This window comes from Triturus cristatus, chromosome 4_1 (genome assembly GCF_964204655.1).
Source record: "Triturus cristatus chromosome 4_1, aTriCri1.1, whole genome shotgun sequence".
Classification (NCBI taxonomy): Eukaryota; Metazoa; Chordata; class Amphibia; order Caudata; family Salamandridae; genus Triturus; species Triturus cristatus.
Genome location: NC_140585.1, coordinates 1,213,688,478 through 1,213,712,976, shown reverse-complemented (window position 1 = coordinate 1,213,712,976; position 24,499 = coordinate 1,213,688,478). Strand labels below are relative to the sequence as shown.

Genomic DNA, 24,499 nt, shown 5'->3' with positions numbered 1-24,499 from the left:
CTACAAGTGTCCAGTCCTCAAAAGTATTTCCAATACAAGTGTCCAGTCCCCAGAAGTATACTAAGTATTTCCAATACAAGTGTCCAGTCCCCAGAAGTATAATAAGTATTTTCAATACAAGTGTCCAGTCCCCAGAAGTAAGTATTTCCAATACAAGTGTCCAGTCCCCAGAAGTATACTAAGTATTTCCAATACAAGTGTCCAGTCCCCTAAGTATTTCCAATACAAGTGTATAGTCCCAGAAGTATACCTAGTATTTCCAATCCCCAGAAGTAAGTATTTCCAATACAAGTGTCCAGTCCCTAGAAGTGTAGTAAGTATTTCCAATACAAGTGCCCAGTCCCCAGAAGTATACTAAGTATTTCCAATACAAGTGTCCAGTCCCTAGAAGTAAGTATTTCCAATACAAGTGTCCGGTCCCCAGAAGTATTTCCAATACAAGTGTCCAGTCCCTAAAAGTATTTCCAATACAAGTGTCCAGTCCCCAAAAGTATTTCCAATACAAGTGTGCAGTCCCTAGAAGTAAGTATTTCCAATACAAGTGTGCAGTCCCCAGAAGTATTTCCAATACAAGTGTCCAGTCCCTAGAAGTAAGTATTTCCAATACAAGTGTGCAGTCCCTAGAAGTAAGTATTTCCAATACAAGTGTCCAGTGCCTAGAAGTATAGTCAGTATTTCCAATACAAGTGTCCAGTCCCCAGAAGTATACTAGGTATTTCCAATACAAGTGTCCAGTCCCCAGAAGTATACTAAGTATTTCCAATAAAAGTGTGCAGTCCCTAGCAGTAAGTATTTCCAATAAAAGTGTGCAGTAAGTATTTGCAATACAAGTGTCCAGTACCCGAATTGCAGTAAGTATAGTAAGTATTTGCAATACAAGTGTCCCGTGCAGTAAGTATACTAGGTATTTCCAATACAAGTGTCCAGTCCCAGAAGTATACTAGGTATTTCCAATACAAGTGTCCAGTCCCTAGAAGTAAGTATTTCCAATACAAGTGTCCGGTCCCTAGAAGTAAGTATTTCCAATACAAGTGTCCAGTCCCTAGAAGTAAGTATTTCCAATACAAGTGTGCAGTCCCAGAAGTATTTCCAATACAAGTGTCCAGTCCCTAAAAGTAAGTATTTCCAATACGTGTCCAGGTTCAATGTCCCTAACAAGACCGTATTTTATGTAGAAAATTTCATAACTCCCTAGACGATGGTAGCTTTTGAAGTTGGTATAATTACTCCACAGAGGCACAGCAAGTTGTGGGTCACCTAATAGCAGGAAGCTTAAGTCCATTATTCCATCAGTGCTGCATGGAACATGACCCTGTACATAAGGGGGAATGCTGTGCAACACTACAGCTACTAGTAACTGAAGAGCAGAAAACTTAGTGAAAGCTCTAGGTGAATCAGCTACCCTGGAATGGAACACTTACTGAAAGATCGGGCATGGGTGTATAGTAACTTAATCAGGGGATTGCATATTCTCCTTATACGAGGAACAAAATGTTTTACAAGCTTACTTTGGACAGAGGTAAATGCAATACACCGCATTTCTATACCACCTTAAGGAGCAATCTAAATAGAATGTAAACGGGACACCCTCAATGTGGAACTCAGAGTAAACCTTATGCACACATTACAATGATCACAAATTGAACGGAATTTATTCTATCACTTTTATTAAATAAAGAAAAAGCATCCAGCAGTAGAACGTGACTGGTGACAGGTACAGTGGATCTTCCTTCAAAAATATTCCATATGGGCCACCTATGACAAAGAAGAATAAAAACAATTAGTGGGCTTAGTATACATTCAGCACAGGAAATTCAACGTAGAGGGCAGTGCTATCACATTAATCTAGCCAGAAAATTACGCGGTGCAGAACAAAAGTTAGTGGGGGCAAAAATAACCAGAAGGAGTGTGTTGACCAGGTGAAACTTACACACAGAAGAGGCTTTGTGTGCATTAGCCATCTTCTGAAGCCAACTCAAACACCCCACCATTGCCTACTGCTCTGGCTTTATATTTTAAAACTTCTCTTCTAGATCTCCGGTTAAGACTACTGACCAGACTAAACTACTACACAATCCAAACTTCGGATGGCTAGCATGCACTGCTGTGGTTTTCTTTGTTTTAGGGTGATGTTCCCAAGGGTATAGTGCAATATAAACCTCTACAATGCATGACTTACCTTTACTGAATCATCTCAAGTTATTTCACCAACTGGTTTCAACATGCAACAGAAGCCAAGGTTCCCCCACCACTCAGCTTCAGAAATAGTCACAGGGTGCATTTTCCGGCTCCATGAGTCTGCTTCTAGAAATGTTGGAAAACAAAGACAAAGTTCAGTGAAATAAGGAATAGATTCAAAATCAACCAACAGAGGACAGTGTCCAATCTTATGGAAAAGTCACAACAAATTATAATGTTCAGGGTGGCTTCTAAAGCTACCTATATACTTAATCAGCGTGGTGATGCAGTATTCTTAAAGGCCACATCATGCATGGTCCTCTTCCACCGAGATGCCTGAATAGAGTTTACATCCACCCTCAAGTGCTAAAATGCAGGGACAGCTTCTACCACTTCAGTTTACGCCCGCAGATTCACTAAGTTGGAAAAAAAAAAAAGGGAAAAAACCTGTTTCATACAACTCTGCCTTTAAGCTACTTATACATTCAGGGCATTATTTAAAGGTTGGTGGTGAGGGAAATCAGTCGAAATATGTCAAGTGTCTCGGACACCATATTTACCCAGAGGTTAATGCACTTGTAATATGGGGGACAGGATATCTGACACGGATTGTGGTTCCTGTGCAGATGCCAAGTACGACCCACATTCTTTTAACAAATAAATAGGTAGAAAAGGAGTGAACAAAAAACAAGGTGAAGAACTAGTCTGTTACAGAATATTAAATGATTTTACATGGAATATTCTAAGTTGATGGGTACCTTTTACATATGCTGTTGGGAGGTCTACAAGCCCTGCCTGAATCATTCATCCACCATGACCGGAGTCTCTAGTTCCATCCTTGTCTCATTAGGAAATGCGATTAATTTCCTCTAGACATCACGATAATTGCTCAAAAAGTATCCTCCTATTCAGGGACATTTTGACAACTGTACATAAATCAAATTGCAAATTGTGCATGCTGAGGTCCTCCTGAATTAATCATCAGAAGTTCAAATGGTGCTGGCTGGATACCATGGGTCTGCCAGGGCGAGTGCATATACCCATCATCCAGCTCTTACAGCTCGTGTGGAAAATATATACATTGAAAGACTGGGAAATTTGTGCAGTACTCCGTACAAAAAAACATGTCTGCAAGGATTCACTATGCTTGGAATAGAAAGCATGGGTAGAATTATTAAGGCTAAACTTTTTTTTTTTTAATCTAATATCCTACCAGTGCCCACCACTTCAAGCAGATACTGGAGTCTCAGCCAGATGTTTCATAGCCTCATTACTGTGGATAAGAGACAGGAAGATGGTCTTGCATGTTAGTTTCTCCTGAAGCAAAAGCTCAAACCAACGAATCTGGAAGAAGTCCAGTTTACCATATGGAAGAGGCATGAATAAGGGCAGGTGTGTTGAGAAGCTCTCCCAACCTTTGCCAAAGAATGGCCTAATCTCCCAGTTGGAAAACCAAATGGAATTTTATTTTTTCTTCTAGTGGGTTGAGCGCTTCTTTGGGATGCATGTAGTACATGGCATTGATTCAACAGGTGGTTTTGAGAACTTCAGCTGCCCATGAACTACAAGCAAATTAGAGTAGCAGAGACATCTACATTTGAAGAGGCGAGGGTGGGGGAAGCAAATACACCCGACAAGCCTGCGGTTGTGGTGAGGCTACATCCCATTTTTGGAGGTGTGGTCTCCATCAGTAGACACATAGGTTCTCTTGCCTGCCTATACCCTAAGACTTAGGAGAATGCCTCACTGAAGTAAGCTGGTAGCAAGATTCCATAAAGGTTACTTCACCCTTACATATACAAAAATTGGATTTTCTGCCACAGACATCAAAATCCCTGTTCGAAAGGTAATTGGTGGTGAGTGCCTAATCGAAGTACTAAGGGAAAGTCTGGAACGCTGTTACTCTGTTCACTACTTAGAGTACAGTAGTACCAGATGCCCTAGAACAATTGTAAATAACACTGCCACAATGGATACTAAGCAGTAGCCAATGACTGCATGACGATCGAGAGACGGACACACCTGAAGCCAGATGTATTCTCTAAGCTAGATGGCTGCTGGAGATCTAAGCTGTAAGGTCCTAATCAGCTACACAATAAAGATAGCAGATTGTTGAGACAGTCTGCAGGTTAGGTAGTGATCGGCGGTAGGTTGTAACCACTAGGCAATGAAAACCACCACATTAGGCTGTACAGTTGTCATTGTTCAGTAAAAGAACCCCTGCCATTTGCAAATCCAGATTGTTTTAGCATACAAAAAAGGAGTACATCTACCAGTAGTACCCACAAACATCCAAGACTGCCTTTTATACCTTCAGGGCTCTAAACTGCTTGCTCCATGTCCAAGCCCAAACACACCTTGAGTGGTGCTTGGGCGGACACTCAAAAGAATGTTGACAGCACTTGCGGATGCGAAAATGCTGTGAGATTTAGCCAGGCGGTGGAGCACTGTGCTGGTGATTAGGCTTTGGGGGGAAAGAATCAGCATAAGACTTCAGTGATGCAGTTGCTCTTGACATGTCTGATCTCAAATGTAGTAGGGCCACCACCACAGTAATTGTCAGCAACCTTCAGTAACAAATCCATCCTCGTACACCCAAACATTACATTAGGAGGACACTGATCATACACATGCTGGTGATGGCTTCAAGGCATCTCCATCATCACACTGACCTCAGGAGGATGCTGGAACCGCCAGGAAGCAGGGATTTAAGTGCAGAATTGAAGCTTCCATAAAGGCGGCTCTGGCCCAGCCACCACACGAACAAACCTGAAGAATCTGCATTGCCATAATGACAAGCAAGCAGCTCACCTTATAGTGGGAACCCTGAGATGACAAAACCAGACTTTAAGTGCAAATTATGTTTCCAAAGCATTCAAGACTGGGAGGTTCTTCAAAGATCTACATTGGGCCATATGTAGAGGCTACAGTTCCAATACTGGACCTACAGCAATCTGACTGCTGGAGTGGTCAAGGTACGTTTGTGGGTCGCCTACAAGGAATAAGAGGGGAGTAGCAAAAATGCCACTTTTTAAATAATGCTAATCTTATTAGCCGTCCTCCTTGTGCCATATTCAAAAGCATCAATCTGCAGTTGGTGGCAGGGAGCACACATTAAGCAGGCTATAGGAAAGTCACAAAGTGCAAGACTACATTTTATAGGTAACCTTTTACTCCAAGTTCAAAGTACTCACCTAACATGCTCATTAACGATGCTGCCTCCTTTTGCCTGAACTGCTCTAAAGGAGGGGATATCATTTTACCAGATATTAAAATGCACTGAGGAATCCCAGCCTGGTAGTCTGCCTCGAACGCTCCTCTCCCCCAGCAGCAAGGATTATACCCTCATTTTTAGTAGCTGACATTGCACTGTATGCTACTCTCCAATTGATCCAAGGTGACTGCTCCATTGCTGCCTTGTGGAGACCTCACTGCTGCATTCAGCTTTCACCACAGCAAAATTCCACATTAGTATATGGACAGTTAACAAGTTACCAAGCACTCCAGCATACACTGGGGTGAGCGTCACCAAGCAGTGTGTCGGAATGTAACATCTCAGGAAGTATGAATCCAGCTTCGCCTACAGTTATTAGAGCAATATTCATGGACGGCTATGTGGAACTGGTTAGCCCAGTGCTGAGCAACCCATAAATATCATCCAGCTGCAGAGCAGCGGATTAGCATCGAAGATGTGAGAAATATAAGGTAGAATAGCTACCTAGGGATGGAACACTCAAAGCGTTCAAGGACACAGCTGAACCCAGGGGACCGATAAGCCTCGCATAATAAAATGCAGTGCCCGACAACTTACTACTCCAGGACCAAATTTGTTACAATAAGTCAATCACCCTGTGACTGCCCTGCTGTGGGTCCGGAAGCATCCTCAAGAAACAAGATTAACAATGTGACTCGACAAAAGGTTCTCCATAGGACATTTAGTGGTTCATCGGAGAACATGTAGTGCAAGTATAGAAAATAGTTACAAGGTTCAGAACAGTGGATGCCGGCATAAGTAAGAGCACAACAGCAGACGCTAAGGAAAAAATCATGGTGGGGTGAGGGGGTGATCATGTAAGTTTGCCAGTAGAAGGTTGCAACCACATAGGTTTGATAGTTATTGCAAAGGTTTAGTTCCCTTTCCGAAGAACACCTACCGTATACAAAAAGCATGCTCCACCATCCCTCTTTTTAGGGGAGGGTGAAATCACATGGGTAGCATATATACATAATCCCCACATACCAACCAAGCACAATGGTTCTAAATGCTTTAAAAAAGCTGGAAAGATCAGCGTCTTAGAGGGGGCAATTAGGAGAGAAGAAATTGCAGGAGTAAAAAGCCAGTGTAGGTCTTAAATCAAAACTGTCTGTCCATGATGTTTGTATAACATTCAAGTTACTACTGAAGTCTGAATTTCTCCCAAAGAGGAGCTTACAGATTAGGCCCGCCCTTTCCCCTTCATATCCTTAGTACAACAGATGTAAACAGTGGGGATGCTGTAGTCCTATCTTCTTAACACACGGCGTATTAATTCATCTTTTCCCACAATATCAGCAATGCTTTGTAACAGAGCCTCACAGCACCACCCCCTATTAACTTTACCATTCATTCTTTTATCATCGTATGATTCACTGATCTAGTCTTCCCCCAAACAGTTGCAAGCATCTAAAACCTGACAAAGATCATTGCAGAGCATTCCTGTACTGTCTTGGCTCTGCACACCTGGAGTGGGTGTCTACACCAGCCAAACCAACTTGGAGAAAGTTTTACTTGCAATAATTCAAATCTTCTATGCATATACCCAATCGGCCCCAGCTCAGCATCCATATTCCCACTTCTCTTTTCTCCTCAGAAGTTCTGACACAGAAGATGAGCTAAGTGACCTCATGAATCCATCAAGGTTAGTGTTTCTCAGCAAGAGCATGGACTGCTGCCATCTTGCTTCTGTGAGAGCCTCTTGGCCATAAGACACCATCAGCCTTCATGATCCATGGCCTACCTTTCATGCAGTCTAGTCAGTCGTATGCAATAACGGACTCCAAGTAGAGGCGCAGGAGAGTATTCTACAACTGAGTTTCTGCAATAATCAAAGGCCCATTTCACAGCTCCAACGGTCTGCTTCTAGATCTAGGGAAAAACATCAATGTCAGCTAGGCCTGGACATGGTGGATTACAATTTGCAACATTGTTAAGAGCAATTACATATAAATCTTAGACAGAACAACAAATCAGAGTGGGTGTGGTTATGTACCTTCATACACTACTAGGAGTGAGCTGCAGCTCAATTTTATTAATATCACATTGCCCAATATGGTCCCTTCGGTGGTCAATTTCTGGTGATATCATAAATAGAGACATGTCTGAATTAAGGCATCCTGTTCTCTCTTGGGTGCCAGAATACAGGTCATCTCCAGAGAGGCAGCAGATCTTCAGCACCTCAGTTGATTTCAATGTGGCCAGTTCACCCGGTGGGACCATCTACAGTGCGGAGGTAGACTTTACATTTATAAGGTGGCTCTTTATTTTAATCATTCCCTAACAGCAAAAAAAAAAAAAAAAAGGTAAGAAAAGCAGGAAATTAGGACCAAGAAAAAAAGATTGGTAGTCCCTTACAAAATAGGGTACAAGCCATATAATTTATCAGTTTGCAGACAGGAAAGAAACAGAACTTCCAGTCTGATTAACCTCTAAAGTTGAACACGGCAGATCTGACAGCACAGATTAAAAAACAAGTCTGCTTCATCTCACAGCCATCCCTTCCTGTAGATTTCCAGAGTGGTCAAAACTCCATCCCAGATCCGAATGATTTAGCTTACTCGAAGCCACTTCATAAGAAGGTCTAACCACTGTCCATCAACCCTCTCTGGGGAGGGGGGGGGGCATGCACACACCCTCTTCCCCACCACCACTACTAACCACTGTCAATGCCTTCCTCACTCGAGGCATCTTCCAAGAAGCTCTCAAGACTGGCCAGATCCTCCCCCACCCCTTAAGAAACCTACACTTGATCCGGACTTCGCCAACTACTGACATCACTCACCAATCATCTGCAGGATCATTGAAAAAGCAGTCTATGTTTAACTCCCAAGATCACATCAATTGTAAGCAACCACTGCAGAAATAGCAGTCTGGCTTCAGATCACAATGCAACACAGAGCCCACCACTGTAAACATTATACAGTCCCTCATCACCACAGATGGAGGACCCTGCGCTCTGATATCCCTTAGGATTTGATTTGGTCTTCTGACCACTTTAACCTTTCCATGAAGTCACTTGTTGCTCTAACAGAGAAAAGCAAGAACCACCAATATGCCAATGATACACAACTCTACTGGAAAGACTATTCAGACAGTGCTTGCACGTGATCCACACCTGGATGTCCTGCACATAACTGAAGCTTCACCAAGCCAGAATTAATGTTAATGACCAAGTACAACAAACCAGACAGTACAAACCTACCTCAATGGCGTGAACCATGACAGTTTCAAATAAAAACTCTGAAGATGCCACATTACATGGATGCACCTTGGACACCAACATCCCCCCTCAAGAACACATCGTTAAAAAAACAATCTCACAAATGGGCTGGGACCAGCTCACTTTTTTTTTACTGTTGTTCAAGCTCTTGTACTATTGCATGTAGATGGTGCTAATACCCTATTCCATGGCATCAAAGATGCCACACTGGCAGCCCTCGGTGCATACCATATGCTGTAGCTAACTCCTTCACAGCCTGAAGAAATATGACAAACCCCCCCCCCCCCCCCCCCTACCTGATGAATCTTCATTGGCTCCCCTTGCCAGACTACATCCTCTTCAAAACCATGTGCTTCATTTACAAAGCTGTCACAGCCAGCACCCCCGCCTGCCTTGCAGACAAGCTCACCATCTCTGGTTGTTTTCGAAAACACCCACAGCCAAAATACCATCAGAATGAAGATTAAAAAGCATAAAAAGATAAGACGACAAGTTATCTTGGCACCCATGATTTGGAACTATCCCATTATCTATCAGGACAGACACCAACACTTCAATTTAGTAAAGAGTTGAGGACTCTTCTCTTTAAAGAATACATCACAATGCATCATTAACAGTTCACAACTCCACTTCCTGACCCATTACTCACAGACTTTAAGGTTGCCTTTGACCATGTACAACACGACACCTCCTTTTGGTTAGGTTAACCCTATATAAATACCATATACAAACAGTTTTCTGCAATGAGCCCCATTTCATATACACACAATGAAGAAGCAGCTGAAAGGCTAGGAATGCGGCGTAGTGCTGGCCCCTTACCGTAACAAAAACAAAGCCCAGCACATAGCCAGGAGTAGTTTTAACAATGAAAGTTGCTCATGAGCTACAAACTGACAGATCTACATTGCAGGAGACACATGACCTACACTGTAACTGTTAGCATTGCACATGTGCCGGCGCTGTAGCACTCCATCCCTGCCTGGGGGGGCTCCAACATCCATGTCAACTTGACACATGGTCCTTCCTGCCTTACACCCTGGCTCTTACAACTATATCCCACCACCTGCTGTTGGCCACCAAAAATCTGGTTCATTTGTCCCTTCAAAACGGTTTCTGCTACGCCCGCATAGCTAAATGGACACATTTACACCGCTGGGATTTGGGACTATTCTCCCTTGCACGGTCCCCAAATGGGTGTCAGCACAGATTCTTTCAAATGCAGTTTGCCTTTTCAGTGTAGTGAAATTTTTGGTCAGGATTGACGATCAAGGATACAAACCTCCAGGTTTCCAGTCTTTTACGAGAACCATGAATGCTTTAGAAAATGCAGCAGCCGTCCCAGCTTAGACTTTACCGGGTTAGCGTGCATCACACGATAAACAAGGAAAAAAAATCCGCTAAAGTGCTGTGCGTTTCATGTCTAAAAATAGCTGTCTTGGCTTTTGTTCACTGCACATATTTACCATAAATACCAGGGCAAATGTTAGCGTTGTCATGTACATAATAAACTTGGACAACCTCCATATAATTTGCAAGTCGCGCCGAAGGAGGTCCAAACGTGTCTGTGGTATTAAGTGAGGCAGAGAGTTAGTGTTGCAGAACATTTTCCTTAAGAATCTACTAGAAAGTCAACATGAACTATTGGCTTTGGGAATATTCAACATAGCAAAACGCCTACCTCTAAGACCCCATTGGTATAATCAACCACAGAAAGACTTTAAGATACGTGTTTTTGTGATTTACTTTTGCAGGACACAGTTTTCATATTTTTACTTTTGTCACGTATACATCTTGACAAACCAAATATGGAAACTCAAAAAGCCATTAGTTGACTGTCTTTCAATATGCTCACCTTCTAACTTGCTTTGTTATGCCTTTCAGTATGTGTAAAGCTCATGGTTTGAGCACAGTGCTTATAAGCAATTAATCCTTAAACAATACTAAAAGATGTACATGTATGCACATCCTTGTTTTAGTTAGTTTTATAGTTTAATCTATGCCTAGTGGGGTTTCTCATTCATTTCTACATTTTACACTGTGTTCCCCATGCGCCTGAACAGGATTAAACCCAGTCTAATGTAATCACCAAATTCAGACACTGGTATACCTCAGAAACCCACATACTAGTTTCCAATATTGCTACATGCTTAAAAGAATCTTGCACGGTCTCTGGTGTGTGCATAAATCAGTGCAAATTCAAGGTATTCTCACTGGGGAGGCTCAAAGTGTCTAATGTGGCTCTACGTTGGGTGACCACAAGTTGTTATCTTGGGATACAGTTATCACATGAGGATGCAGAAAGCTACAACCTGAACATGGGAAGGGTGTTGGATGGTCTACGAGCCTCTTGAAAGTTTCTGGAACACTCCAGTGATCAGTGATGGGAAAGGTGGTGGGGCAAAGAGTTATCTTACCTAGATGTCTGTGTTGCAGGGTGCCATGTATTAAATTGCCCGTAAGATATTCGAGGAACTGAACAAATTAATGGTGGAATTAATCTGGATGGGAAAACGGAGTAAAGTTGAACACCTTGAAAAGAAAAGGGGTAAAAGTGGGCATGAGGTTCCAGATAGAGCTACATTATATAGCTGCACGCTGGCTTGGTGAGAGTAACCACTTTGAGAAGAGGATACTTGCAGGGTTCACATGAGAACATCTTGTTCGACAGCTTGCGGATGAGAGAATAGGATACAGACCTGTTAAGTATGGGACACAGCAGGGGGATCCTAAAATGCACAATTTGCTTTGAATATGCACATCCGGAGTATACAACTGTTTTCACAATTTGCTGTTAGCAGGGGAATAGATGGGAATGGAGGAGGGAGAAGCAGATAGCCCTCCTAAGATGCATTGGCACCCACACAAATTATGGTGGATTTATATGAATTCACCAATTGCAGGAGGCCAATATCCATTATATATAGAGCACTGCTTAATTAGACTAGTAACAAGGTTAAAGGTGCAGGAAAAACAGCAGATGTGCGCGGAGTAGCCCATTACGAAGGCAGATTGAGATAAAGTGTCAATAAAGTTTTTAAAAAACATCTGGTGATGCAAGTCTTTAAAATCATTCCATATAATCATGTTCACATGACCTATTGGACCCTAATCACATTATGTAAAATGTATCCAGGGCTGTCATCTAAATGCCCATTTCTTCTTGCAGAAGGGGCCAACTTTGTACATCTGTACAGGCCTGATGGGAGGAGATACTGGGTAAACTAAAGCAGGGCACAGGATGCACAATCCTCTCCACTATCAAACTCAGCTTCCGTGAGCTCATACCAAAGGAAGAAAGGACGAGGAGTAGGAAATTCATAATGTTAGGCTTGGTGCTGACCAAAAAACCCAAAATAGGATTACAATACATTGAATTGCAGCTAGGCCCCAATGATTAATTCCCGGATTAAAGATAGGGTAGCAAGGGCAACTGCTGAGTAGGTCTCAATGAAAGTACCTGGCGGGATGACAAACTAATGGAAGACTTCATGTGGTGGCCCGTCATGTTTAGACTGCCAATACCTCTGAAGCTAGTCCTTTAGGAATTGCACACGGTCTTTAAAAATTGGTAAAACATAATTAGTGCAGTTGCCTAAAGTACTGCGCAGAAGCCTGACCAACACTACTAAATGTCAATGCACAGAACACCAAGACTGAAGTCCTGAATCCACCCCAGGTAACTAATACACTACACAAACACAAGAGGAACGGAGTGCTGAAACTTTAAAACCACTCACACGAGCCATATGCAAATCAGCATTGACCCTGCTCCTTATGGAAACAGCCCAGCCCAAACTGCTAAGCCAGGTTCTCACTGGACCAGAAACCAGCATCCTGGGACCTGATTCAGGCAGGCTTGAAAGCAGTGGCACAGCAAGCAGGGGACCCCCATCTGGTTCCCCCCTACCTCCAAGGGCAATTGTATACACATTTTATGGAACAGACAACGAACCTGTGGGACTGTGCTTATACAACATACATGCTCTAGCAGCAGTAGAATGTAGGTCCTGGTCTCTCAGGCCCACAATACTAGTGATTACGAGTACGTGTCGCTGTAAAATGCCAATAGGCAACCAATCTTCACCATTCATTTGACATCAGCACTGCAGCTGGTTGACCCAGAGGAAGCACACCAATAAAAAAAAAAATAGGTGCTCACATGGGGTCCGACTGCAAAGTGAAGGTTGCAGTTTAAAATGAAAAACTATTTAAAGTTATTCCAAAACAAAGAAAAAGCTAGATGGCAGAACATATATATGTTTGGAGGCAGTTTCAGAACTATACGTTTCAGAACAGTCCACCACCAACACTCCCCAAAACAGTCAAGAAACAAGAACCATTGCTCGGTGGAGGAATCCAGCACTCCTATACCTATTCAACTTTCTGGCCTGTCAAGGTAATCTCTAAACATCACTATTGGAGTCCTCTGGAGCTGCTCTGGGTTTTACTGATGTCCTCCAGCAGAGTACCAATTTCTGGTTGCCAAAGCGTAGCTTCACATTTAGAGGGGGTGGGAAATTCCCCCTCGAACGTGGGTTAGGGGAGAATTAGTTTGTAGACTACTCTGGTTTCAAGTCTACAGATTTTTACATGTGATGGCTGGGAGTATGCATACAAGCCTTACATGATTAAACGTATTCAGGCCACCCCAACAGGGGGCCCATTTACATACATCGTGAGGAAGGGAATGAAATTGGAGTACATTTACACTACCAGGTAACAAGCATTTTGTGAAAAATTCTCCTATTCGGTGGATTCTGTAGACTGAACATGTGAGATGATTCATACATAATGCTGCCTCTGGACAGCTCCTCAGGCATCCAAGGAGGAATATGGAAAACATCCCCTTCCTACCACGCCCAGGAAATCTGCCCAACGACTCTCAAACTCCCCTAGTGCCTCACTATCAGAGAGTAGCTGCTACCTCCGCAATGCAGAGCATAGGGAGAAACATATAGAACAGATTCTAGGTTTAGGGTTACAGGTCCCTCTACATAGCTGCTGGGGAGAAGGTCTATAAGCCCTCCATGTTAACTCAGCCACAACAGACATCTTCACGTCCACCGTGTACGGATGGCAAAGAAGGTGGTGCGATTGTGGAAAAAAAGGTTTCATGTAGCTGGATTGTCCACTGTGGACATAAATCGTGCGTTCTGCTGTCCCCACAAGTGTGCAGCAACATCACTCAAACTCTCCTGTAAGGCAGAAACAGGATAGTGTACCTTATTTTTTACTTCAGGTATTGGTCTAAACTAAAGCAATTCCATGAAGATCGCTGGAGAACGACACCAGCACCTAGAGAAGGTGGTGGGGGGAAGGGGGCGGGTTAACAGACCAGGATCATCACATAACTGACAAGACTACCACTTACAGGACTGAGCAGGGTATAGAGCGCAGAAAAGGATGCTGGAGACACAGAAGAAAAAGACAGAGGGAAAAATAAATGACAAAGTGCAAGACGAAAGCTCGGAGTGATAATGAGGAGGAAAAGAGTCCTTGGGATTGCAGAGCCGGGTGGTGAAGGTGACTGAACCAACCAACACTGCGAAGGAGGGAGGGACAGACGAAGGCTGGTCAGAGAAGTGGTGCTTGCTACTGGCACATGTAAAGAGTACTACAAGAACTCGTGAGAGTTGTGGCTACAGGCCTTAGTGACTGGGGCTTAAAAAGTGTACAAATTGGGTAAAGTGAGAACACGTCTGAGGTAGGAGGGGGTCCACTGTGGTGACGGTACTCAGAATGGTGTTAAAACTCACTAAAAAAGCGGAAATTTATCCCAGTACAGTAGGGATAGTTCAGTGAGCCAGCCAGCCACTACAATACATTGTGGCACATTGCCATCACGAGGGCCTAGCAGGGCCCAAGGGGTTAAATAAAAGGGGGCACAGAACTTGTGGTGCAGTGTGAGTTTCTGGGCAGTAACCAAGAGGTCCAACGGAGGCCTGGGCGTTTTACCAGTTGGGGGTCACCACACTGGCAACAAGTGGGTCGAGCACCTTCGGGTGAGATGGCTACACTGACCGCCCCGCTTTTGGGGCGCAGCAATGCAGAGACAGTGTGCTACCAAGGTAGGAGGAGTGAAGAAATGCTGGGAGGCACATCGCAGCTAGGCCATCAGCCAGCCAGCCTGAAAAGATATAGACCCCTCCCTGGTAAGACTTACGAGGGAGGAGGTGCAAAGAGCCCAGAGGCAACGCGCATACAAAAAAAACTGGCGTTGGAGCCATCCCGTTAATTACGACATTTGACTCTCATCGGCCTCTGGAGGTTCAAGAAACTGTTTTGGGGTGTCTTTAGCAGCCGAAGTATTTCAGGAGGTCATTAGGTAAGCCCTGTCAGGCCTTATAAGTGTCAGTGTGAAGGATGATTCATCTTCTCACCCACGTTAGAAGACAATCATGCCCAGCTGAGAGCAGCCCCGACCAGGATTGTGGCGAGAGGATTGACAATGCATCGTATGAAATGTAGAGTTCTACACCAACTAGGTGGAATTCTTTGGAAATCGATTCTCTCCAGATGGCATACAAGTGGACCTTCAGAAGGTAGAGGCGATCAGGTTGGCAGCAAGTCAGCAGCAGTACCAAAACAATCAGGTGCGCAGCTTCTTGGGAATGGAGAATTATTGTGGGAAGTTCATTCCCAACCTGGCCATGTTTTCTCAGGTCAAACGTTGACCCAGACTCTGCATGAGAGCAGGACTGAAGTTAAGACCAGGGATGCAGAGAGGAGGTCCCAGCATCCGATAAACATTGGTACGTATCAGATGGGAGGATGATCTAGGGGTAGAGGGCTTCATATGACAGGTCACCTTGGCATCATGCCCCCAGGCAATGTCATTACTCGAGATAGTGGAGGCTACGCAAACAGATGCAAGCCTCGGAAGAGTCAAGGAGGTGTTAAAAAGGCACCACTGTATAAACTTTCAACATGAGTTGGGGGATTAACAGAATGACGAGCGGTCCGGAAATACCTTTGCTGGTGTCAAAATGAACTTAGCGAAAGCGATTAAGGGCGTGCCTGTTGTGGTCCCGCACTGTTGAGCTCCCTCATCTGAGACATCAGGGAGTGGCCAAAACCAAAGCACGGCTAAGAAGCAAGGTCTGGATCCCAAGGATGGACCAACAAGTAGAGGAGTGGGTGAAGAACAGTCGATCTATATCCTCACCAGCGGAGTACCCTCAGTGTTCACTGAGGCTCAAAGTACCACGCCTTGGACCAACATGGACTGTGGTAGTTTCCCATACCACCAACTCACACTGGTGCTAATGGACAGCCACTCAAAATTCCCAGTAGAGAAATTAGTCATGTCCACTTTATTTGAATGGGTTAAGCCAGTATTGGACCGCATGTTTGCCTTGCTAGGAATTCCCAATGAGGTCAAGACAAACAATGGACCCCCTTTTCAGGGGCAGGAATTTAAGGACTATCTACACAACCTGAACATTCGCCACAAAGGTTACGCCCCAGTGGACACAGGCCAACAGCAAAGTGGAGAGATTCATGAGAACAATGAACAAAGCTTTCCGAATTGGAGTCAAAAAGGGAGAAGATGTGTCTACAACAGCTCCTAAGAGCTTATTGCCAAATCCCACGCTGCACCACTGGATGTTCGCCCAGCAGTATCCTCAAGAAGCAATTTGGCAGAGACCTAGTACCAGCCAGGCCCTCCAGGACACCGGGGGGTAGTGGACATGAATGCTGCCCAAACAAACAGACAGACAGCGCAACAATGACAGAGCCAGCCTCCGGATGAGGTCGCAGAAATCAGTAAGAGGTATAATAACCACAATCATAGGAAACATGTGTCAAGAAGTCTCCTGGATGAAGGATTCCAGAGAGGGTGGAGGAAGACCGAGCCCTGGGAAGACAGCAGTGGGAGATTGCTGTCTCAGTGAGACGAAGATGGCCCGTCGCAATCTCCTAAGGCTCGGAGAGGCAGGCTGTACCGGATGAGAGCTAACCCCCAACGAGTCTGAAGCGGAGAGACTTTGTATACTGAACTCCCAGGAAGCAGAACTTATAACTTTGGTTGTGTTTAAAACAATTGTCTCTGATTTAGTTTTTCTTTCGATTTAATAAAAGTTAGAATGGATGTAGTGAGGCACCATGCCCCTACAATAGATTATACATGTTGGCATTCCGACTACTGGGCGTGGCCTCAAGGGTTAGATAAAGGAGGACCGGGGGGGGGGGGGCAGCAGGCCACTCTTGGTCAGAGCCCATAACCACCAAGCAGGGTGCAGTGTGTCTTTCTAGGCAGTACCTGAGAGTATCTTCTATCTGTGGCATCACCACAGATAGAAGAGAAAGAAAAATGTTTTGAGTTGAGGCCGAGAGAGTAACAAGGTCTCCCATATGGATGTGAGACACTAAATAGGGAAGAAATTGCAGACTTGTAATTTGTACCAGGGTTCGCTTCGCTAAGGGAAACCAAAAACCCAGAGAGCACTAGGTGTTGATCAGAACCTGAAGGAGTAGAAGATGGCAGGCACGCTCCAGAGGTCCTGTACACCTTAAGAGAGGGAGTGAAGGAGAGTGCGTTTGTAAAGACTAAAGTTTAGCTCCCATTTTCATTACATTGTATTTTATCTTACCCAAATTTTCTTGACTCTTCAGGGGTGCTGGCTGCCTATCCGGACCTGGAAGTGGGAAGAAGAGAAAGGATTAAAAATCCCAACTGTAAACACCCTAGACCTACAACCAAAGACAGGATGGCCCTATGGTACCCCAGTGTTAGACCTGTCAGCCCTTTGGGTGGTCCCTCCTCATTTATTTTGTCCCACTTCTGCCTCAAACCCTATTATAATTTTTCCTTTTTGGAAACCACCAGACTTTAGTGTTGATGCAGGGTCAGGGAGCCATTTTCCCTACCCCTGGAAAATCTGTCTGAGGGCCTGAGACACAAAATGGTGGCCACCCATTGTCACCTGTGACATCATCAGAACCCACTGGAGATTTCTAGAACCTTCCGTAACATTCTGGAACCCTGTGACAGTGAGAGGCAGTTTAGAATGTTGAGAGGCCATCTCAGAGTGGCAGTTGGCATCTGACTAGAGAGGAGAGAGGACCAGTTCAGAAGGAGGTCGGAGTAAGGCAGCAGGGGTGGAAACCAGTGCTTGGAGTGGGGTCCAGAAACCCACCCTTGATGCTAGTCCTTACTTACCAAGCCCAGCCTAGAGCCCTGTGTGGGATCAAGACCAGAAAAACCATCTTAAGGACCTAAATATTGTGAAGAGGCCTTAAAGAAGACCAGCAAGCTCCTGACCTGTTTAGCGGTGTCCTCTTGGAGTCCTGACGTCGAGAAGCCTGGAGACCTGAGGCCTGAGGCGGAGAAGCGGCGCTGACAGAAAGCAGACGTCGTACCCGGAGCCGTCAGAGGTCGAGAGAGGGCGCCAACGGAGGTCGTGGAGAGGCACCGGAGGTCGAGTAAGGAGTCACCGGAGATCGAGGTGAAGCGCGCCGGAGGTCGGGAGTGGAGATCGCACTCCGGAGACACCTGGAAGCGGGGAGACCGTGACCCTGCGACGCCGGAAGGTGACATCGATCCGGAGCAGCGCAGCGACATCGATCCGGAGCAGCGCAGCGACATCGATCCGGAGCAGCGCAGCGACATCGATCCGGAGCAGCGCAGCGACACCGAACCGAGGCCGCCCAGCGACACCGAACTGAAGCCGCCCAGCGACGTCGACCCGGCGCCGATCATCGTGAAAAGGGCAGTAAGTGGTAGAAAGGGCATCTGAGGCCCTGTGGAGCCCTAAAAGACCATTCTAGGGGCTAGAGGGGTGTTAGAACCAGCCTGGGAGTGCCAGGGGTGAACTGAGACTGGTGCAGTGACCTCTGTGAGGGGTTGTGTATTTTGGGAGAGCCAGATCCTTGGGTTACCCTTATTCTACCTCAGTTCAGGCCCAGCCTTGACCAATCTAGGTGGGACACCCCCCCCCATGTCATCCAAATGACCACAAGCTGTACTTGTGCATAGTAAAACCAAACTACCTCAGGAAAGTGATGTGAACTGTAATTGTCATTAATTGTGTTTAAGTTATTGAAGGTGCTTTATTTATTGACTGTATTTATTGTCTGACTGTATTTATTCCTGCATTGTATTTATTTTCTGACAGTATTTATTAGCCATTTGTATTTATTGCACCCCTATTTATTCTGTGTTTATTTATGACCTGATCGTATTTATTGAAACCCCACTGTGGTATTATTTATTTGACCTGCCCTTTTAAAGGAGAATCTTATGGTACTGTATTTATTTTATGAACCCTGCAACTAAGAGAAAATAAGATAAAGACAAACTACTCTTTCATAATTTTTACGGTGTAGTGTCGTTTTTGGAACGGATGAACGCATGGTTATTGTGAGGGTGTGACGTACGCTTAACACGGTGCCTGACCCCCGACCGCTCGAGCCAAGCTACCATTGTGCTGGGAACCTGGTGACTGCTAACCCGGTTGCCCGGTTTCCAACACCCAGCAAGAGATATGCAAACAGAGCTGAAGCATCTAACAGCTGAGAACATCCCCTGTTCATGTGTGACTTTCCTTAACATTATTAAAAGCCACCATATGCAAAGCCATGGAAAAGCCTTATTCCTGACCGTTTGAACAAGGCCTCCTGCACATTTTTCATGCCATTATGGTAGGCATGTAGGGCTACAATCCATCCCTGCTTTTGGAGGCATTCAATTCCATCTTAATAGGACACATTTTTCCCTACCACCTTTAACCTATATATAGGGGGAATGAACCACTAACTGAAGATGATCATTCGAAACGGTTGCTTCTGTCCTTCTACAGAAGGAAGTCTCCACTGCTTCACAAAGAGAACGCTGCCCATAGGATTCTGGGCTATTCATGGTATAGAATCTTACAGTACTAAGGCTGTAATTTCACTTTGTTTTTAATGTCAGGACCAGACGTGCTTGGACCTAGGCTTGGGAACTAACTGCTATATTTGCTTTTGTTCTAGGTACAAGCCAGTTCGTATTTACTGAAGTGGCTGGAAACTGTTTCCAAGTAGACACTTGGATTTTTAAAAACTTTTTTTTATTTAACTTTTTATCACTTATTCAAACAATCAACATTACAGCATATAAGAAGAGTACATTGGGATTTGCGCAGTTCCAGAGGCAAACAGGGCTACAATTCACATCATGGACACTGGTTTTAATATTAAAGTTATAAATCCTTCAATACTTCCAAAATTAAATCTGGACTCCAAGAGCAATATGAAGTAGGTAAGTGCACAAAGGTTGAAGTTGAAGCACAGTAGTTCTAGGGTGGGGACTAGCTTGGTAAGAGACACTAGCATGGATACTCTCCAGTAACCAATTACTACAGCAAAATGCAGAGAGGGCTATTAGTCTCTAGAGGCGGACTTACTGCAGACATCCTTCTGGGGCGATATCAGCGGTAAGGACACAATAGGCGCCAAGTGGGTTTGTGGCAAGTTTAGGATGCAGATTATAGACAGACCTGTGCAAATATTAGTGAGCACTACACCTAGAACTGACATTCAATACACAAATATCAGTCTGCACTGAAATACCCCAGACTTGCAAGTCGGGTTTATGCACACAGCAAACACATGAGCACCACCACCTATAGTAACCAGAAGGTACTAGATACTTCCTACCTCTTCATTACTTTAGACCGGCCCATTTCTTTAAGCTGCAAAAAGCCTTGCAAGTGATGTTTGGGTGGAGAAGGCCTTCCAGGAGAAAGGGTGGATGTAACAAAGACCATGTACTGTGAGACAGCTGCAAAAACAGAAGGCCTGCTTGTGGGGCTGTGCACTTAGTCAAAAAAGACACCAGCACTAAAATCCTATTGTGAAGCAGTTATAAGCTGCTTTTAGCATCAGTCTGATCCCTCAAAAAAAAAAAGAAAAAGCCACATCACCACAGCAAACTTAATGGACAGAAATCAGTCTTCAAACACAAGTCAGTTTACCAAACAATTTGCTGTCCTGTGTAGGAGCCGTGTACAGGCATGCAATGGACGGAGAGAACATTAGTCTGCATTGAAAGGGACATTACCCAAGTCAGATGCCAGCTCACAGATGTGTATTTGAGCAGTTCCCAAGCACATGTTGCAGTGGTCTTAAGATCCCACATATCCATGTGGGAGTAGCACTCAGGAGGATTGAAAAGCCGAGGGAGAGCTGCGATGTCAGAGGACAGATTTGAAAATTGAATCTGGGTACAAGATGGACATGGTGTGTTGGGAGTAACAAGGATTCAGAAGCTGGAGTCTAGTCTAGGTTTGAAATTATGTTAGTCGTCACCCTTCTTTGCAATTTTCTTCTACCATAGACACAGATTCTTACATCTATAAGGACAGAAGAACGCTGCTGCATACAAGTCTCAAAGTAAAAGTGCAACACTAGATGTGTCAGATAGCCTATTACTGAAGTGTGTATAGTCTTTAAGCTCAGAGGACTTACTTAACAGCCACATTAAGAACTAGGTTGTCCCTGGCTGCTCTGAATTACTTAGAACGGGATACCATGCATAATCTACCCTTTGTAGCAACTGCTTAATCTGATGCAGCAATGGGGATGGGAGGAGGGTTCACTATTTGAGTTTCAGAAATAGACAGGGTGCATTTCTGGGCTGCAGCAACCCACTTCTATATCGGTGGGAAAACGTCATGTATAGTCCAGCGTCGACCTAAACAGAGCCAGATACGATACTCAAGACAGTGGCATAACAATTTTACCGAAAAGGAACAACTAATCTGCGGGGTGACGGTGCTGCTATACCTTATACGCACTCTACCAACAGAGAGATGCACCGCCTTGTTCCTTGAAGACCCCACTAAACTCACTTATTGGTAGCCAACGTTTGACGATTTTTAGAGTAGATTTCACTGTGAGATGCCCAAATGGAGGCGTTCTGGGCTCCCTCGGGTGCCAGAATTCAGGCTATCTCGAGAGAGGTGACAGATGGCAGCCAATCTCCGTCACCCCTCGGTTGACGTCAGCACTGCAGCCGGTTCACCCAGTGGGACACCCCAAATAAAGAACGGGGGCCCACATGGGGCCCCGGCTGCAGTGCGGAGGTCTGGCTTTAAAATAAAAAGCCACTTTATTTTAAATTTAGTCATCACATAATAGAAATGAAGGTAAGAGCAGAAGATAAGAGCAAAGAAAGAACAGGAAAAAGCATGAAAGACTAGCATACAAGTCCTATGAACAGTAGTCCCTGAACTCTAAGACCAGTCAATATGGACAAGAATTGTGCTGCATAGTAAATCTGTGCAACCCAAGGTCTTTGTGGCCTAAATGGACATTATTTGAAGACTACATTATAGTCTACTGGAGGTGCTCACGGTTTGTGGTTATTCTCCAGCAGACCACCAGCTGCTGCTGGCTGAGATGTGCCCATCTGTAACCTCACTATTTAGAGGTTTGATGCTGCCCACTCAAAGGAGGCTAGGATGATAAACATTTAGTAGCAGATTCTGTACTCAAGGGTTCAGATCATTTATCATGTGATTGTTGAGATATGGCCTTTATGTCCCACTTAGTAAAATGTAATCTAGTGGAAAAAGAGCAACAAATCATCTATTGTAGAATGCACTATCTTCCCACATGCTCTGGCTACGGGTAGTCTCCTACTCCTTCTTGAAGGAGATCCCACACAACTCGCACCGATTGGTGGCCAACGTCCGATCGATCTCGCAAGTAAATTTCACTGCGAGATGCCCAAATAGAGGCGTTCTGGGCTCCCTCGGGTGCCAGAATTCAGGCTATCTCGAGAGAGGTAACGGATGGCTGCCAATCCCCGTCACCCCTCAGTTGACGTCAGCACTGCAGCCGGTTCACCCAGTGGGACACCCCAAATAAAGAACGGGGGCCCACATGGGGCCCCGGCTGCAGTGCTGAGGTCTGGCTTTAAAATAAAAAGCCACTTTAATAAATTTAGTCATCACATAATAGAAATGAAGGTAAGAGCAGAAGATAAGAGAAAGAACAAGAGAGAATTAAGGACTAGTATACAAGCCCTACGAACAAAAGTCCCTTAACTCTGAAGACAAGTCAATAGGGACAAGAATTGTGCCACCAAGTAAAGCTTAAGACACAATTGATGGACGAAATGCAGAAATAAAATCAAAACATTCACCCCCAGTCAAGAGATCTGGGTTAAATCCATCATTCTTTTGCTCACCATGCCACCAAGTAAAGCTGTGCAACCCAAAGGCCAGCTTTGGGGCCTAAATGGACATCATTTCTAGACTACATTGTAGTCTGCTGGAGGTGCTCACATTTTGTACTTCAGCAGAGCACCAGCTGCTCCTGGCTAAAATGTGCCCATTTGTAACCTCAGAGTTTGATGCCCACTCAAAGGAGGCTAAGGGCAGAAACCTTTAGTATCAGATTCTGCACTCAAGGGTTCAGATCATTTAACATGTGCTTGTTGGGAGGAGAAAAATGTATACAGGCCACTATAACCGGGGTCCCTTTATCATAGTGGGGCGAGGAGGACATACACATCCTGTCACACCCAGGACATCTGCCTAACTAAAGCAACCAAGTTTTCCTGCTCCCCTGTGTGAGGGAGAACTAGCACTGGAGAAACTTAGAACAGGTCAAGTCACGCCGTGTAAAGCAGACACGTCAGCCCTGCCTTCACAGCTAAAGCCCTCAAATGCAAACTGCAATGATTAGCTGTCTGGATTGGGAAGCATGCTTTAATTTAAAGCAGTATTTGTTTGGACCCCGCCCCCCGCCCACTGTAAGTAGACATCAACCCACTTAAGCCAGCAGCCCCCCCCCCCCCCCCACCCATCAGGTGTGCCAGGAATAAGACATTGAATGTTAGTCTGCCAGAGCAAGTCCAAAACTTCGTACTTTGCAAGAAGGCCTACTTCCGAGTACCGCATTGCCAGTTATGCAATTAGGTGCTGGCCACTGAAGAGGAAAAGAGCCAAGACTAGGGGGCATGGCCAGCTGAGGCAAGGTGGCAGACAGGTTTTAGGATCGCTCCGTCACGAGACCTCAAATCCGTAATTGCCCGCCACCATCAGTGCCGGTGTACCTCATCCTGGCTAAGAATTGTAGTGTAAACGCTGGCGGGGCACCATTAACCCTTTTTTACAGCCTCTGCCGAGCACGCAGAAGCGGCCTTGCATGATGAACCCATTCCAGCCTGTGCAGCCTACGGCCATGAGGGAGGCCTCAGGCATGCTGGGGTTGGAGCAGTGTCTGGCGACCAGTGGGGAGCTCCAACACTACCCCGCTGAAGCGGAGGAGCTGCAAGATAGTTCCCCACCTCACAGATTGAAAGTGGTGGATCAAAGTGGGAGAGGATGCGAGGCTGCAGCTGACTATTCAGTCCTGGGGGACTTTGAGGACCACCGTGGAGCATTATAGGGGATCAAAGTGGGAGAGGATGCGAGGCTGCAGCTGACTATTCAGTCCTGGGGGACTTTGAGGACCACCGTGGAGCATTATAGGGGGGGGGGGTTGGTGACTGGTGGAGACAGTTACCTCCCCCTTAAAGCAACTTGTACTTGCCTAGTCTTTGGACACCCGGCACCTGCCGATATGTACCTTGGGGTGATAAGACTAGTCCCCGAGGTGCGCGAGGCTCTGTAAACATGCATACAGCACTTGGAGTTACTGAGCAGCTTTGTGAAGACCACTAAGTCTGTGGTGCCCAGTGTGTGTTGGTGGATGGGGTATGGCAGTGCTAAAGCAGACAATAGCCACCTAGAGACTGGAGCAGAGTTGTGCCTGATTACAGAACAGGGAGGTGGAGGGGTGGAAGAGAAGACCTTGCCCCCCACTTCGAAGCCCCTATTGGTGCAGCGAGTGTGTCTCAAACGGGGTGAAGT

At 45.2% G+C, this 24,499-nt stretch overlaps 1 protein-coding gene across 12 annotated transcripts in view; it reads right to left on the bottom strand.

Annotated features, from left to right (window-relative positions):
* Positions 1–1,586: 1,586 nt before the first annotated feature.
* Positions 1,587–24,499, bottom strand: part of LOC146856420 (uncharacterized) — a 36,313-nt gene continuing 13,400 nt past the window's right edge. For 4 of the 12 annotated variants that reach the window (XR_014980944.1, XR_014980946.1, XM_085650733.1 and 1 more), the window contains 4 exons: positions 17,249–17,293; positions 7,176–7,303; positions 2,180–2,304; positions 1,604–1,755 (listed from right to left, as the gene is read on the bottom strand). Coding sequence is in view for 7 of the 12 variants with exons in the window: in XM_085650733.1 (XP_085506859.1) it covers positions 7,263–7,303; positions 17,249–17,293 (86 nt within the window). In the remaining 5 variants the exon portion in view is untranslated. Of the gene's footprint in view, positions 1,756–2,179; positions 2,305–7,175; positions 7,304–7,427; positions 7,712–17,248; positions 17,294–24,499 lie in introns of all 12 variants that reach the window. The other 8 variants (XR_014980948.1, XM_085650737.1, XM_085650736.1 and 5 more) reach the window with 8 other exon arrangements.